Source organism: Halichoerus grypus, chromosome 9, assembly GCF_964656455.1.
Source record: "Halichoerus grypus chromosome 9, mHalGry1.hap1.1, whole genome shotgun sequence".
NCBI classification, from domain to species: domain Eukaryota; kingdom Metazoa; phylum Chordata; class Mammalia; order Carnivora; family Phocidae; genus Halichoerus; species Halichoerus grypus.
Window position 1 is genome coordinate 133,575,659 of NC_135720.1, and position 17,306 is coordinate 133,592,964.

At 47.6% G+C, this 17,306-nt stretch overlaps 1 protein-coding gene across 2 annotated transcripts in view; it reads left to right on the forward strand.

Moving 5' to 3' along the window:
- Positions 1-17,306, forward strand: part of GMPR (guanosine monophosphate reductase) — a 42,785-nt gene that overhangs the window by 4,381 nt on the left and 21,098 nt on the right. For both annotated transcript variants that reach the window (XM_036092981.2, XM_036092982.2), the window contains exons 2-4: positions 3,875-3,994; positions 6,140-6,223; positions 9,133-9,306. In XM_036092981.2, coding sequence (XP_035948874.2) covers positions 3,875-3,994; positions 6,140-6,223; positions 9,133-9,306 — 378 coding nt within the window. The remainder of the gene's footprint in view (positions 1-3,874; positions 3,995-6,139; positions 6,224-9,132; positions 9,307-17,306) is intronic.

Sequence of the window (17,306 nt, forward strand, 5' to 3'; positions counted from 1 at the left end):
TACTTTCCAGACGATTAATGAAATTGTGTTTGTCAAGGTGGGAGGATAGAACACGATGTAGAAGGCTCATGCTTCTGGGTAAGCCTGTTAGCTCGATCATAGCATTGAGTCTTTAGAAATGGGGTGGGTGGGTCCCCATTTTGTTTTTGGCCCCCCAGTGTTGCGCTGTAGGCCGGACTTTAATGAAGGTGTGTTTAAAGGGCAGCAGAAACATGTGTTTTTGAGGTGGGGGAGGGGTAGTTTATGACTCTATGTTCCCTTGCAAATCAGGCTTAGCAGAGTGGGAACTTGGAGGTGCTATATTTGGTGCATTGACCAGCTGTGGCAGATTAAATGCCAAGTTTTGTTCCTGGGAGGCTGGAATATTTAAAACATCTCTCTCAGTGAACAAGTGGTGTATTTTTTTGGGGGGGTGGTGTATGTGTCTTTTTGTCTGTATGGATAAGATCGGGAAGATAATATAAAATTTTTTTTTAATTTATTTTTATTTTTTAAAATATATAGTGTTTTATATTGTATAGTGAACATACAGTGTAATATTAGTTTCAGGTGTACAATATAGTAATTCAGCAAGTCCATATGTCACCTGGTGCTCCTCACGGCAAGTGCCCTCCTTACTTCCCATCACCTGTTTCATCCATCCGCCACCCCCTCCCTCTGGGAACCCTGAATGTGTTTTCTATAGTTCAGAGTCTGTTTCTTGGCTAGTCTCTCTTTCTCTTTTTCCTTTGTTCATTTGTTTTGTTTCTTAAGTTCCACATATGAGTGAAATCATGCGGTGTTTGTCTTTCTCTCATTTATTTCACTTAGCATTATATTCTCTAGCTCCATCCATGTTGTTGCAAATGGCAAGATTTCATTCTTTTTTATGGCCAAGTAATATTCCATAGTGTATATATATCACATGTTTTCTATCCATTCATTGGTTGGTAGACACTTGGGCTGTTTCCATAATTCATCTGTTGTGACTAATTCTGCTATAACATAGAGGTGCGTGTTTCCCTTTGAATTAATGTTTTTGTATTTTGGGGGGTAAATACCCAGTAGTGCAATTGATGGATCATAGGCTAGTTCTATTTTTAAGTTTTTGCGGAACCTCCTTACTATTTTCGAGTGGCTGTACCAGTTTGCCTTCTCATCAACAGTGCAGGAGGATTCCTTTTTCCTCCACATCCTTGCCAACATCTCTTGTTTTTCATCTTTTTGATTTTCACTATTCTGACTGGTGTGAGGTAATATCTCATTGTAGTTTTGCTTTGCTTTTCCCTTATAATGAGTGATGTTGAGCATCTTTTTATGTGTCTGTTGGTCATCTCTATGTCTTCTTTGGAGAAATGTCTATTCAGGTGCTCTGCCCATTTTTAATTGGATTATTCCTTTTTGTGGTGTTGAGTTTGATAAGTTTATATATTTTGGATACTAACTCTTTATCGGATATATAATTTGCAAATATCTTCTCCCATTCCATAAGTTGCCTTATTGTTTTGTTGATTATTTCCTTTGCTGTGCAGAAGCTTTTTATTTTTTAAAAATTTTTTAAAGATTTTATTTATTTATTAGAGAGAAAGAGACAGAGCACAAGCCGGGAGAGGGGTAGAGGGAGAGGGAGAAGCAGACTCCCCACCGAGCAGGGAGCCCAACGCGGGGCTCAATCCTGGGACCCTGGGATCATGACCTGAGCTGAAGGCAGATGCTTAACCGACTGAACCACCCAGGCAACCCAAAGCTTTTTATTTTTATGTAGTCCCGATAGTTTATTCTTACTTGGGGAAGATAATTTTATTTCTCATTCCTAGAATTAAGGATAGTGTGGAATCTACCACATGAAGACTAGAAATAAGGGCAGGAGTTCACTGTCAAGGCTGACCTTTTTCCATGAAGAGCTCTGTTTTTTCCATACTGCGCGTAGGGTCTTGGGGTGCCCAGAAAAACCCACTGTGAGCTCAGCTGGGTGCAGAGTGTAGCAGCCCTCCCCATGCATCTTGGGAGGAGTATGAGTCATTTGAGATCTAGGGATTCTGATTATTTTAAGCCATTAAAGCCAGAATGTTAGAGTGCCCTCAGCAGCACAGAAAGTTGCAACTGATAGACTCCTTCAGTTAGCTCTCAGAATGTAAATCGAACTTGCTTCACTGAAGTAGAGCCAAGAATCATAATGAAGGAAGCAGAGAAGGGGATGAGTGAGCTGCCCCACCTGCTCGTGTAGTGACTCCATCTCATTTCCCCTCATCTTCGCTTTTAAGGCCAGAGCAGACATACCTATGACGTCATTCACCCAGGAAGCCTCCTGGACGTGGAGTTGTGTAGAGAACAAGGGAGATGTGTGGAAAGGCTAAATGGCCCGAGGTGTCCCTTGGTGTTTTTTGACATGTGATTGCAAAGGGAAAGTTGTCTCAAATGAAAAGGGATAGGGGAAGGGTAGGTAAACACTGGTAGGAAATGATGATTGCCGATGAACTCATGAAGCCACGATTAATGTAGGTCGGAATTATTTCAGAGGCTCAAGATGCACGCCTCTGTGTCTCCCGCCGGTTCTCCTTTGGGGAGGCACCCACTTCCAGGATGGTCTTGTGCCTGTCCAGGTCCACCTCAAACAGTGCTGAATATGTAAAACAGGAAATTTAATGCAAGCTCTCCGAGCTCCGCTGACATGCCCGATGAGATCTTGGGGCACCCCAGAGATTGGCAAAAGTGGAAAACCACTTCCAGAGGGGAGGAGGTGATGTTACTGGAGCCCAAGTCCTGCGATCACTCTGTGAAAGCTGGAACCAAGACCACGCAGGCCAAGGCAGAGGGGTTCTGGGAGACATGCCCTGACTACATACAGGCCCCCCTCCCTTGTTCCGCACTATCCTTCAGTTTCCTACTCACTTTCTTCATTGGCTGAACCCAGCCAGAAACCAACCTGGGCAGTGGAGCCTTGATGTGGCGTGGGGTGGGGTGGGGGAAGGGTGGCCTTTCTCTGGTAAGAGGGGGGCAGGAAAAGGGTGAAAAATGGATCCAAGAGCCTGTAAGCCTTGGATCTGCTTGGGTCAAAGAAGTGGTTCTGACTCTGCTACCTCTTGGTGAGCGCGGGGCCCTAGCGCATGGCTTTTGCTGAGCCCCCCCATCTCGGCTAGTTCTGGATTCCTGATAGCTGGCTTAGCCACAAATGCCCTGAAGTTGGAGTTACAGTAGAATGGGAGGGCCCTCCCCCTCCCCCTCCCCCTCCCCCTCCCCCTCCCTCCACCACTTGCATGTCAAAGGAGCAAGTGTTGATATGCGGAGACGTCCGGTTGCAAGTACTTCCTCTCAGCTCTCTGAAAGATGCTCAGAATCACAAAGCCGCTGAGAAGGTTGACAGGTTAAGGGATTAATGGTTTGCAGCTCACTGCAGGGTGAATTTGGAGTGTCTGGTTCTCTCTGAGAGTAAGAATGAAAGGGAAGACCATGCTTGGCAGGGAAGAGTGGAGTGAATTTTTCCAGAAGGGGAATGGTCCCTCTGGTGCTTGTAAGTGGGAAAGATAGCATGTATGTGGGTATTTAGGGCCAGGATGGATCAGGCTGGGGACAGAAGGTGGCCGTGGGTGGAGAGAGGCTACTGAAGGAGATGAGCTTCTGGTTCCGAGGTTTGGTTTGATGGCAGGACGTCTGGTGCCTTGTACTGGCACTTGAGGGTCGTAACGAGGCCGGTTCAGCTTTGTCCCTGGATGACAACCTGTCACTTGGTCTCCTGAGGAACTCTCCTGTCTTTGGAACACCTGGCTCAGCACCCAAGAGACCAAGGGACCAAAGGACCTGCATTTCCTTTTTGTTCTTCCCTTGCTCCAAACTCTCGAAATTCTTCACAAACCACTTAAAGAGCAAAGCACTCCTTTTCCCTTTCTGCCAATAGGTGGATCTTGAGCGTACCTTCACGTTTCGAAATTCGAAGCAGACCTATTCAGGGATTCCCATCATCGTGGCCAACATGGACACCGTGGGGACATTCGAGATGGCGGTGGTGATGTCCCAGGTAAGAGGTGGGCTTTGTTCCCTCTGCTGCTTACCCTGGACAGGTTGTCAGGAGCCCATCCTGGACTTGTTCAGACACAAGGAGGAGGAGAGAAAATTGAAACGCTTTGGGTCATTCACTGTGGCCAGACTGTTTAGTTCTGAGTCTGATGGATGCTGGGGGACACTTCTTATCTTCCCTTTGCAGCCAGAAGATGGATGGAGCGTGGACTTCGCATTCCATGAAATGGTCTAGATCTGCATCCCCTTCTTCCTTGAAAATGCTCACGATAGTTTGAGAAACTAGAGATCTTACAAAGTTAGACTGGTGTCATATTATAGAAGAGCAACCTTGCCTTTGAAATTAAGGCAGAACTGCTTCGTATGCAGTCTCTGCAGTGACATTTATTACAAAACATTTGTTGAGCACTTAGGTGCCAGACAGTGGATAGAATGTGTGTAATGTTGGCACAGCCCCCCTGGGTGGGTTCCTTTTACAGAACTGAGGCAGAGAGGGAGAGGAGAGGTCCCTTGGCTCAGGGCATTCAGTCCAGTACATTCAAGATTCAAACCCAGACTGACTCCAGAATAAGGGATTTGCCTCCCAACTCACACTGACAGCTAACCGTAGAAGCTCAAGGTCCCTTCTGGCCAATTTACCAGTCTCATTTCCTATAAAGCGAGTAGCTGGTATCCTGGCATTGGGAGAAGTAAAGGAAAAGCTGTTTGTGGGCAGGACCTCTGTCCCATGCGGCTGGGTCTGGGTGCAACGCACCTTATTCATCCCAGATGTGAAATGTTTGCTTCTGATGTGCACAGAGTTTGTGTGTCTTTTTCCATCGATAATGCCTGCCGCGTGGAAAGAGAAATCCAATTAGTTGAAAGAGCTTCTCGCTGTGGGCAGCAAGTCAAACCTCAGGAGGTGCAAGGATTCATTATTAGCCAGTGTAGAAGGAAGATTTTCAAACCGATGATGAATTCGAAAAATGGAGTAGGGGGTGGTCTGTCTGGCTTCGTGATCAGTTGTAGTCTCTGTCAGCCCACAGCCCCCACCGAGCTTTGGCCCGGAGGCTAATAAATTAATTGCTAAAGAAATTTGTATTTTTTTTTCTCCTTGTCTTTCCCTTGCTCTGCTCTGTGATCAGCCATCGCTACTAATGAATTATGTATTAGTGGGAAAGTGGGTGGAATCAGGGAGCGAATCAGTAGTCCAGATTCATTCCCATATCGAGTTGTGAGTCCATAAAAAATGTAGAACTTTCACAGGAAGGACTCCCTGTCATTTGAGACCGTGTCCATTGAAAACACAGTAAAGTGGCGTACCCTGAAACCATGTGTGTGTGTACTATGAATTTTCTGCCTCTAGGATCCACTGATTTAGTGCGAGTTCATAAAGGCATGGGATTTTAGAGTGGGAAAGTGTAGATAGGAAAACAGACCCAGTGAGGTTAGGAGAGGGGCAGGAACCTGGGCTCTGTAGTCAGATTTGAGTTTGATTCTGGCCTTTGCCCCTTTATGGCCAAGCTGTTGTTAAATTGCTTAAGCTCCATTTCTGTCCACGAAGCTAGTATGACTGTACGAAGTTGCTCGGAGAAGTAAACGAAATAGCACACGAGGTGCTTGCGCCAAAGTGTCGATGTTGGATTGGGTTGGTAGTCATGGGTGTGGGATTACGATTTGTCGAATTCCCTCCCTCCAGAATCCCAGCTGCCTGTTGGGTTTAGCGTTTAACAAGACATGTTTAGACTGAACACAAAACGAAGCTTTCAGGTATGAGTTGAGGTTCTCTTGGGTTGGCCATCAGCAGTTGGCCCTCAGGTGCTCTTCAGGGCAGGGCACCTGCTGCCCGATGCTCTGGGCCTGACTCAGCCGGTGGGGCCGGGACAGGGCCCTGAGAACCCTTCTTCTTCTTCCCTCCCCGGCCTCCCGAGCCTCCTGAGTCCCGGATGCAGGGTTGTCTGATCAGATTAGAATGGAAAACACGGTTGTGTGATTCTACCGGTGACACATTCGTCTGTTCTTGGCCCTCAGCATATTTAAAGCAAATGAAGCGTGAACTGGAAGGAACAGCCCATTCTTTTGTGTTGTCAGGTCCCTCCTGGCCCATGCAGGGAGGAGAGCGGGCTCGCTTGACTTCCTGTCCTAACAGTGCTGTTTGGTCCCCTAGCACTCCATGTTCACGGCAATTCAAAAGCACTACACCTTGGACGAGTGGAAGCTCTTCGCGGCTCATCACCCAGAATGTCTGCAGGTATGACTGCTCTCCGGTTATAAGTTACATTTCTTGCAGGGGGGCAGGGGAGAGACACTTTAGGGTAGTTGCCCGGATTTGAATTGGAAGCGGACAGACCGGCAGAGTCCCTAGAGAGAGTCCCGTGGAAAGGTAGTAGTGGGCCCTGCCCTTCAACATTGCCAGGGAAACCTGCCCTGGATCCGATTTTGGAAAATATTAGGATCTCTCTACCAGGAATATCTGGGGCTTTTTTTCCTTGAAAAATTTGGTGGTACAGAGCCTGTGGAAGACCTATGTTTCCTGCAAGGGGTGCATCCAGTCTGAACAGTCCTCTGACTGGAGGAAAAACATCGAATTATAACAAGTTGTTTTGAAGTTGAATAAACACTGCCCACTAGGAAGGCTGTAATCCGAAAAACTGATGCTAACGAGCGTTGGCGTGGATGTGAAGAAATTGGACCCCTCCTGCATTGGTGGGGGGTATGTAAATAGTGCACCTGCTTTGGCTGTTGCTCAGAACGTCAGACAGCAGAGCTACGACTCGACCCAGTGATTGCATTTCTAGGTGTAGACCTCGCAGACAGAAAAGTAGGTGTCCGCACAGAAACGTGTACACAAATGTTCGTAGCAGTGTTATTCATGAGAGCGGAAAGGTAGAAAGCACCCGAGTGTCCGCGAGCTGATGAACGAATAAACAAAAGCTGGTATGTCCATACAACAGAATATTATTCAACCGTAAAAAGGGATGAAGCCCTGATTCATACTACAGCGCGGATGATGAAGCTTGAAAACATTTTGCCGAGTGAAAAAACCAGACATGAAAATATGTTTCTGTTTATGTGAAATGTCAAAAATAGGCCAACCTACAGAGACAAAGTAGATGAGAGGTTGCCTAAGGCTGGGGGGTGGGAATTTGAGGGTGAGAGCCAACACGTGTGGGAGGGACAAATGTTTTAAAATTGTGATGGCAGTTTCACAACGCTGAATATATGAAAAACTATTGAATTGTGCACTCTAAATGGGTGAAGCGTGCGGTATGTAATTATATCTCCGTAAAGCTGTTATTAAAAAAAAAAAAAAAGAAGGCAGTTTGAAAATAACAAAAACTCTTGTTATTATGTAACACACCTGACTTGCCACCTGGCACATTTGGGTGGTTCCGAGCCAGGGCCTGCAGAGAAGTTTCTTCGCGTTGGAGACGCTCTTCTCGTTGGAGACGCTCTTCTCGTGATCAGATCATTTGTGATTGGAAAATGACTTCATCTTTTGAAGTTACACTGGCTTTTTTTTTTCCTTGGCTGTACTCTGTGTGGATTTTGATTAGTGAAAAGATTGTTTTTGGAGATACAGTAATCCTGGCTCAATATCAAGTCCTTCATTTTTTCCATTTCGTGTCTGAATGAATATTAATCACTTAATGATTAGTCATGGATGCCTTTGCGAAACTGAGTCGTGGTTTTGTGCCCAGGGTCAGCATCTCACCTTTTGTAAGAATATTTGTATTTTATGACACTTTAAGCCACAAGCCACCGACGGGGGGGGGGGGACATTAATCATTAATCACTTAATTATTAATATTCATTCAGACATGAAATGGAAAAAATGTTTCTTCCACAAACTGGAAGAAGTTTGGAGAGTGATGATTTTTTTTGCGGGGGGGTCATACCTCTGACTCCTGTGCAGGGGTTTCTGGCAATGTGTTGTTGATTAGAACCTGGTCCTTCATTACCAAGCATGATCGTTTGACTTGCTACTCTGCCCCCGACCAAATTAAAGGCTAATTAAAAAGGGGGAAATGTCCAAAACTTGGTAACACTAAAAGAAATGAACCAATCTCGAGTTCCACTTGGCAGACTTTAACAGAAATGAAACGGAAACAAGAAAGGTAGCAAAGCTCTAGCGGGAGGGATGGATTGGACCAGCCCTGGGCAGACTGGCAGCATGAGGAGGGAAAACTGATCTGAACGCAGGAAACTGGAGTAAGCATGTATCAAGTTACCAGGCTGTTTACATACAGTATCTGTGTCATTAATACATTGTTGTGATTTTGGGGGAATCACAAAGGGTATTCAGTTATGTCCCCCCACCCCCCGTCGGTGGCTTGTGGCTTAAAGTGTCATAAAATACAAATATTCTTACAAAAGGTGAGATGCTGACCCTGGGCACAAAACCACGACTCAGTTTCGCAAAGGCATCCATGACTAAAAACAAATCTTATCCTAGAGAGCAGATTTTCCCAGGAGCAGAGGGATGGGTTGGAGACCGCCGGTGCCGTGGAGGTTGGGGAAGAGGGTATTACCGAGGAGGGTGTGGTGGCTTCAGATGTCCACACAGACAGGTGCCGTTGGGAAAGAGCATCACAGGCTTGTCCGGTCTTGCACCTTCTGGCCATGTTGCCCTTTTCATAGGAACCCTGAGTATTGCAGTTTTTTGAGTGGGTTACGATTTGCATGTTGTGATGGTACTGTATTGAGAGTCAAGATGAAAGCTGGAAGTTTTATCAGAAGAGTGTAGACATCTTCCTTGCTCTCCTGTTCCCCGTGCCAGCCGTGAGGGTGACAGCCACGGCGTTGGTGGGAGGACCTTGTTCCTCCTGCCTCTCCTCCAAGAAGAGCAGAATTTGCACGAGCAGCTCCACAGTTTCAGAGTTGCACACAGTGTGAGGAAATTAAGGAAAGGCCAAGGAGTAGGTTTCCCGAGTAATTAAAAATCTGTTTATTGGAAGATTCTGTGGCCGAGGACAAATCTCCTTTACCTCCGCCGTGGCGTGTTTCTTGAGCAGATCCACCGTGTGTCTCTTTGGTCCGGGTGAACCTCAAACACTCACAGCAGTGTCCCCAGGAGAGGAGAATGGATGGAGGCAGGGTCTGACTTTGGAATGCTCCTGACTCCTCACGTCTTGCGCCTCTCGGTTTATTTTGGTGCAGCACGTAGCCGTGAGTTCGGGCAGTGGGAAGAGTGATCTGGAAAAGATGAGCAACATCTTGGAAGCGGTGCCGCAGGTCAAGTTCATATGCCTGGATGTGGCCAACGGGTATTCAGAACATTTTGTGGAGTTCGTGAAGCTGGTGCGTGCCCGATTTCCGGAACACACCATTATGGTAGGTATGGCGGAACACCGTCCAGGTGGGGAAAGCAAAGAGAGGGCTGTTCAGTGTTTCGGGGGAGCTGTGTCCGTGCTTTCTTACTGGGACGAGCTGGGATCATTCCGAAAAGAACAGGCAGCGGCAATGGAGGGTCTGCAAACTGGCTCTCCATAAAAACTAAAATCCAGATCGACATCACAGGGTGTGGGCTTTTGATCTCTGCTAAATGTCATCAGATGTTTCTTACCATGGGACACCTTTGTTGTTTTTTTTAAAAAGATTTTATTTATTTGTCAGAGAAAGAGAGCACAAGCAGGGGGAGAAGCAGAGAGAGGGAGAAGCAGACTCCCCGCTGTGTGGAGCCTGATGTGGGGCTCGATCCCAGGACCTTGGGATCATGACCTGAGCCGAAGGGAGATACTTAACTGACTGAGCCACCCAGGCGTCCCCATGGGACACCTTTGAACAAAGGTCTGTGTCACTCCTTACTAAAGAGTTTATATTTTAAAAAATGAAAATAGTGTAACTGGATTTGAGTTTAACTCATTTGGGTCATCTGTACCCCTCTCCTAACTTGCCAGTAGAAAACTCCTATAACAGTAGAAATCCCATGTGAACAGGAGCTGAACTAGTCCGCTATTATTTGCAGATCAGCTGGAGTATTGTTTGGTCTAGGACCTTTCTTCTTGACTTTGCGGCCTTTCGCATATTTTCCTAATTATGAACACCTTCACTGGTCAGAAAGTTCATTTGCTATTGCCAGAAAAAGAGATTAGAAGCTCTCTGGTTACATTTGGGCTTTTGGAAAGTGTACGTCGTGATTATGTGTGTCTCTTACTGGTCTTAATTAATGTGACAATTATAGATTGGCCACTAGATAATTTACCTGTGTCTCCGTTTTTGTAAATTTTGAATTTTATTTCTCCTCATGTTTCATCGTTGTAAGGAAGTTGGGACACAGGAATTGTTTCTGGTAGTGGAGTTAAATCTTCTGTTAAGGATTCATAAGGATTTTAAGATAAGTATTTTTGTGCTTTCCTATCATATGAGAAGAAAGGATCAAGAGTTGTCCCAAGAGCAACCAGCCGGGGCGCCTGGGTGGCTCAGTTGGTTAAGCATCTGCCTTCGGCTCAGGTCATGATCCCAGAGTCCCGGGATCGAGTCCCACATCGGGCTCCCTGCTCAGCAGGGAGTCTGCTTCTCCCTCTGACCCTACCCCCTCTTGGCCTCTCTCTCTCACTCTATCAAATAAATAAATAAAATCTTTAAAAAAAAAAAAAAAAAAAGAGCAACCAGCCGTACAGTGTGAGAAGTTGGATGGGAGACCAAAAAATTCATTTTATCCTCCATAATAGAGCTACAGTGTCATTGTTTTTTGTTTTTTTAAGATTTTATTTATTTGAGAGCTAGAGAGAGAGAGAGCACGAGCAGGGGGAGGCGCGGAGGGAGAAGCAGGCTCCCTGCTGAGCAGGGAGCCCAATGCAGGACTCGATCCCAGGATCCTGGGATCATGACCTGAGCTGGAGGCAGATGCTTAACCGACTGAGCCACCCGGGTGCCCTGTGTCATTGGTTTTTTGTTGTTGTTGTTGTTGTTGTTTTATAACAGTAATCCTGCTTATTGACTACCTACCAGGCTTCAGAAGGCTCCAGGCTTCAGAAGGCTCACATCTGTTCTTTCGTTCTGTATAGCATCTCTGTAAAGAATGGGAACCATTGTCCCACATTTATCCCAGATGAGGAATCTTGAGTCTGATCTGTTCTTACACTTTGTGGAGTGTTCACAAGGCCTTTCCAATACTAAACGGCTAAGTGGGGACTTGAAGTCAGGTCATCTGTATCTAGTACCCGGCATCCTGAGCCTCTTCTGCCCCGAGCCACCTGTGGTAACGTCCCTCACACAGGAGGGAACAGAAAGCGGGGCTCCCAGGAGAGCAGAAGCCCCCGGCCCCTCAGCTGGGACCTGGTCGCTCTAAACAGTGTTTGGTATTCAGTGTAAATTCTGTCAAACAGTGGATGACACTAGAAGGAGCATGACAAAGAGGTGTTGACCAGGAGATGAGTCCTTCGTTTATTCCTCCTGGAGAGAAGAAGATCGAGCAGGCCCAGGGTTGCTGTTAACGGTCCTTCTTATCTGAGGTGATACAGGTCTAGATCTTTCTAGATCTTTCTAGTGCACCTCTAGTGGGTTAATTGCCCTGGGGATAGAAGTGACCGATAAACTTGGAAGTTGTGCTTTACCTCCATTGGCATTTTTGGGGTGTAAGAGATAGTTTTGAAGGGTTAGGAATCAGAAATGACACGGATTTAGTGAGGTCACTCAGTGGTTCCACATTCTTTTTCTCTAGTAATTCTTGCATTACATTGTGAAATAGGACATACATACAGAAGAGTGCTTGGAACTTGGATGTTTAATAAGTAGTCCTAAGATAAATGGTCTTTCCAGGGCACCTACATTCAGAAGCCCCTCCTCCCACCGAAAATGGAAGCCCCACCTTGACTCTAGCGGTCATTTTCTTCCTAGTGTGTCTCTGGTTTCATCATTGCTAATGCCTTCTTTTTTTTTTTTTTAAGATTTTATTTGTTTATTTTAGAGAGAGTGAGGGACAGTGAACATTAGAGAGAGAGCGTGAGCACCAGGGGGAGGAGAGGCAGAGAGGGATGGAGAAGCAGACTCCCAAATAAGCAGGGAGCCGGATGCGGGACTCGATCCCAGGACCCTGAGATTATGACCTGAGCCAAAGGCAGATGCTTAACCAACTGAGCCACTCAGGTGCCCCTGCTAATGCCTTCTTAACAGTATTGAATTGTGCCTGTTTTCGAACCTTGTATAAATGGTAACCCTGCTGTGTGTGTCTCTTGTCGTCTTTTGGTCAGTAGTATGTTGAGATGCAGCCACAATTTATGTAAGCCATATGGTAGGTATTCCATTGTTCCTAGAACAAGTCTTTATTTTTTTAAGATTTTACTTATTTATTTCGAGAGTGTGAGTGGGGGGAGCCCGTTGGTGCCCCACCCCTCAGGGATGGTGTGATGTGTTGTGCTCAGTGCGCTATTCACAAACTGTTGTTGGCCGGTTGCGAGGACCATTGAGGACAGATGCCCTGAGCGCTGAGTCAGAGATGGAAGGCTGATGGAGAAGATGAATGGAAAGTGGGATGGGGGAGGGGGGAGTGGTTTATTTGTTTTTGTTTCAAGATGGAGAAAACCTGTACCACTTCTCCCAAAAAGGATAAGTGATAGCAGAAATACGGCAAGAGCCCCGGAACTTTCTATCCTTTGCTCCCGACCGTTGGCTGTAAGTTTTAGCTCACAGCTGGGCCTGCCGGGAGCTGAGGCAAGCCGCCCGCTGTGCAGCCCGGGGAGCCCGTTGGTGCCCCACCCCTCAGGGATGCAGACCAGGGGATCGGCAGTGCAGGACGGAGGTAGGCTGCTAGTTCAAGAGAAAGAGCGTCGTACAGAGCCTGGGGGTTGCCATGGGGATGAGGCCAGGAGGGAGGGGCTGGCGCAGAGTTCCCACGGCCCTCTGGGCCCCCACCACCAGCAAGTGCCTCTTTCGCATCTGCTGGTTGGTTCTGGGATGTGTTTTCATTGTTCCTGCCGGTTTCCCCAGCAATGAACGGGGGACTTCGGCAAGGTAGATGCGTTATTCCTGAGGCGTTCTTTGCTTGCACTGACCCCTGAACTCTGGGCTTCATTTGGAAACCTCCAGTACTCTTAACACCCTTGGTTTTTGGAAGTCTAACTTCTCTTATGGCTTTTGGATGCATTACCGTTTGTCCAGTGTTTTGGAACCGAAAGGTGTATGATATGGGGGCTGGGTGTCATCGTGATGGTTCCGGTGCAGTGAACAGGAGGGGTGCTCAGAAATGCTCTCGAGGCTGGCGGTTCCGGGGGTCTGTCTGCAGCGCGGGCGAGGGCTTGTTGCTCCCCGTTCCCCGTACATCCTGGATTCACGTGCGCACCCCATTTCCTTGCCTTTCCCCTGAAGTGCACCTTGCTGCAAGGAAGGATGGGAAAAGCAGGGATTTTTAGAAAACTTTGGCAGACGAGGCTCCTGTAGAAGGTGCTGGCTGCTAGAATAGTGTAGTAAGTCCCAGAGCCATTTGCCTGGTGGCTTTCAGAGAGGAAGGACAAAGATGTGCTCCAGGTGCTGTAGAAAAAGCCTGGGTGAGGGGCTTCTGATGATGGCCAGTCTTTGAGCATGGATAGTAGCACCTACTTTTATTGATGTGAAACTCCGTTTTACAGAGCTCAAGGAACTTTCTGAGGATCCCACAGTCTATAAGAGGTGGGCCTGGGGTTCAGAGCCGGGTCGCCTGCCCCCAGGGCCTGTGATCTTCCGTTACGCCACACCGAAGCCAGAGCCGCACCAGCTTGCTGGGATGTGGATGTCCCTGTATAGGGTCTGAGAAATAGCTTTGCACTGCTGTGTTTTTCTTTCTCACGTGGTCCCGAGGAGGTAGGTCTGTGACACGTCACCTCTTCAGAGTAGACCAGACGCCCACCGCACACCGCTGGGCGGTGCCCCTTAGCCGCTGTTGACCGATCCACAGGTAAGCCATGGGCACGGCCTCGGCATTTCTGCGCGTGGCCAGTGGCTCAGTCCCTGCTTGCGTTCTTTCTGCAGCACTCGCGATCGGACAGGCTTCAGAGCCACAGGGGGACACCCCCTGCTCCGTCCCTCTTCCCACGGAGGTGGACGCTCTTTAGAATCCCTTGCACGTTGTCAGCCGTGGGCAGCCTCACTCGCTCAGCGTGGAGCGCGCCTCCCCGAGGTCCAGCCGCTGGTTATGGCAGACCACGCCCCGCGGGCTGAGTTGCCTGGATTTCCTGTTTTTACCCTCTTTCTGGAACTGGTGTGAACTGGAACCGTGCTAGAAGCTGTGAAGGGCCTCAGATCCAGGTGATGTGTGCGTCTCTGAGAGTCCCACAGTAAACGGAGTTTAATGTGCTATAAAATGTGGTTGTTGCCTTGATAGCTTCTACTTCCTGCTTCCGTGGGTAGGCGTAGGGATATTTCTGTGTGCTTGGGAAAGGTACTAGCGTTAGCATGTCACCACCCTTTTTTTTTTTTTTTTTAAGATTTTATTTATCTGACAGACACAGAGAGAGAGCACAAGCAGGGGAAGCAACAGAGGGAGAGGGAGAAGCAGACTCCCCGCTGAGCAGGGAGCCCAACACAGGGCTCGATCCCAGGACCCTGGGATCCTGACCTGAGCCAAAGGCGGACGCTTAACCGACTGGGCCCCCCAGGCTGTCCCCAGCGTGTCACCACCTGATATCAGGAGCTGGAACACTGTGGCCCACAGGCCAGATGCGGCCCGCGGCTGTTTGCCGGCCCTGCCTCCCATCCTCCTATGGAAAGGATTTTTCTTGGCAGGGGTCCTCAGAAGAGCCAGTAAAAAGTGGGTAGAGAAGTTACTGTTGAAGAGGTACTGAATTTCAGTTTGGGATGATGAAAAGTTGTGGGGAGGGATGGGGGTGAGGGCTGCACGACAGTGCCACTGAATTGTCCACTTAAAAATCACTAAAAACAATACATTTGATGTCATGGATATTTGACCATAATTAAGTCTAAGAAAAAAAAGTGAGCAGAAGAGCAATATATGGAAAGCATTCTTAAGCGGAGGGACTAATAACATTTTATTGAGCACCCTTGGAGAGCTGGGCTCTGTACTAGGAATTGAATCGAACTTTCTTTGTAAACCCTATCTTGACCACACCAAGTGGGTGTGGTTAGTCCCAGCATAGCAGGAGAAATGGAGCCTTCGAGTTCTTTCTTCGTTGCCTGGACATGAAGGTCACCAGTGGACCCCAGGGCTTTCTGCACCTACCTTGCCTTAGATGTCTGGATCTAAAGGAAAGCTGGAAACATTGGGGCAAAATAGTCTTGGTTTTGGTTTTGGCCCAGGGGACCTCTTTAATCCTGTGGCTTTTTTTTTTTTTCTTTTCCCTGGGCCCCCACGCCTCTCCTTGCCCTTCGAGGGGTGGTGGTTGCCGGCAGGGCATGCGAGTGGGGCGCCTGGGTGGTGCTTGGCCTCCGCCAGGAGAGGGGTGCCCGGTGGAAATCCCTGCCTGCTTCGGTTCCCCACCGCCTCCGCCCCCCGGGAGGGTCCAGAGCTTGCGCTTTGTCACGGATGCCCGGGAAACGAGCGTGTGCTGCACGTGCGGCCGCGTTCGGTCGTGCTATCTGCACCACCCAGGAGCTGCTTCGGGCCCAGATAGGCTGGATCCTCTCTAATCACCCTGGCCGGCCCCAGGCCCCGGCATCGCCCCCACATCCCTGCCGAATCGCCCCCGAATCACCCCATTCACTGCTTCCTGGGTGGGGCCTGGGGCCAAGCCTGGGCCCGATCATGTCCTGTTGTCCTTCTCGTGTTTGATTTTGCCTTTCCCTTTTCCTTCTTAGTTTTGGCCTTTCTCGGTGTCCACTTTGATGAGATCTGCCTCTGTCTTCAGCATTCTTGTCGAGCTGTCCTCAGGCTGGAAGTGCTTCCTGGTCGCTCTGGGGTTTGCCATACTGGCAGCTTCTCTGCAGTGACTGCCTTCCAGCTACTGGTTAAAGAGCCACATGTGTGGCCGAGGGGGAACAGGGACGCCTGTGCAAGCCTCTGGGCTACCAGAACAGAGTCACCTTCCTCGTGCTTTAAACTTACTTTGAAGGGCGCCTGGGTGGCTCAGTCAGTTAGCGTCTGCCTTCAGCTCAGGTCATGGTCCCAGGGTCCCGGGATTGAGTCCCTTGTCAGGCTCCTTGCTCAGCGGGGAGTCTGCTTCTCCCTCTGCCCCTTCTCCTGCTTGTGTTCTCTTTCTCAAATAAATAAATAAAATCTTAAAAAAAAACCAAACACTTACTTTGAGCTTATGTGGTTGGACCTGGTGCATCCATCATGAACTGACTTGAATTAATTTATTTTGTGTAAAGTAGGCTCTTTAAAAAGTAAAATGATTTGTTCGCAGCACCAGATCAGGGGAAAAAAATATCCACGTTGAAAGCGAAACTATGTAGGGAGCTGAGAGTAACTTCTTCTGAGTTATGTATGTATGTATTTGTTTTCGTTTTTAAAATTTATTTTTATTTTATTTTTAAAATTTAAAAAATGTTTTACTCTTTAACAAGACCAGCAGTGAGGAAGAATTGAGAGCTTGGGAGTCTTGTTTCTTAGGTTCCTATTAAATTCTCCCTTGGCTACAAAGTTTACGTTGGTCCTTGTGCTAAAATAAAACAAAACTGAAAACCCAAAACCATCAGACTTAATTATAAAACTAATGCAGTTCCTGGGGCTCCTGGGTGGCGCAGTTGGTGAAGCGTCCGACTCTTGGTTTCACCTCAGATCATGATCTCAGGGTTGTGAGATCGAGCCCCGAGTCCGGCTGCGTGTTTAGCTCGGGGTCTGTTTCAGGTTCTCTCTCCCTCTCCCTCTGCCCCTCCCGCTTGTGTTCACTCTCTTTCTCTCTCTTTAAAATGAATAAATAAATCTTTAAAAAAAAAAAAAAAGTAATGCAGTTCCTACTGTAGAATCCAGAAAATTTTAAAGAAAAAAATTAAGGGCACCTGGGTGGCTCAGTCAGTTAAGTGTCTGCCTTTGGCTCAGGTCATGATCCCAGGGTCCTGGGATCGAGTCCCACGTCGGGTTCCCTGCTCAGCGGGGAGTCTGCTTCTCCCTCTCCCTCTGCCCCCTCTTGCCCTCTCTCTCTCAAATAAATAAAATCTTTACAAAGAAAAAGAAAAAATTTAAAAGTTGGGTAATTCATTTATACATAATTTGTTAGCATTTTGGTATATGTTTTCATGTACACGTATTCTTATGGGGTTTTTTTCGTTGTTGTTTTTAACAAAACTCTTTCCCCTAACATGATACTGAAAGCGGTTAAGCATTTTCCTGCACCATCAGACCAATCTTAAAAACCTCACGTAGCTGAAAAACATCAGATTGTTGAACCATTCCCATTTTGGGTAACACATTTGCAGTTTTGCACTATTAGAAATAGTATATACATCCTCATAGTTAAATC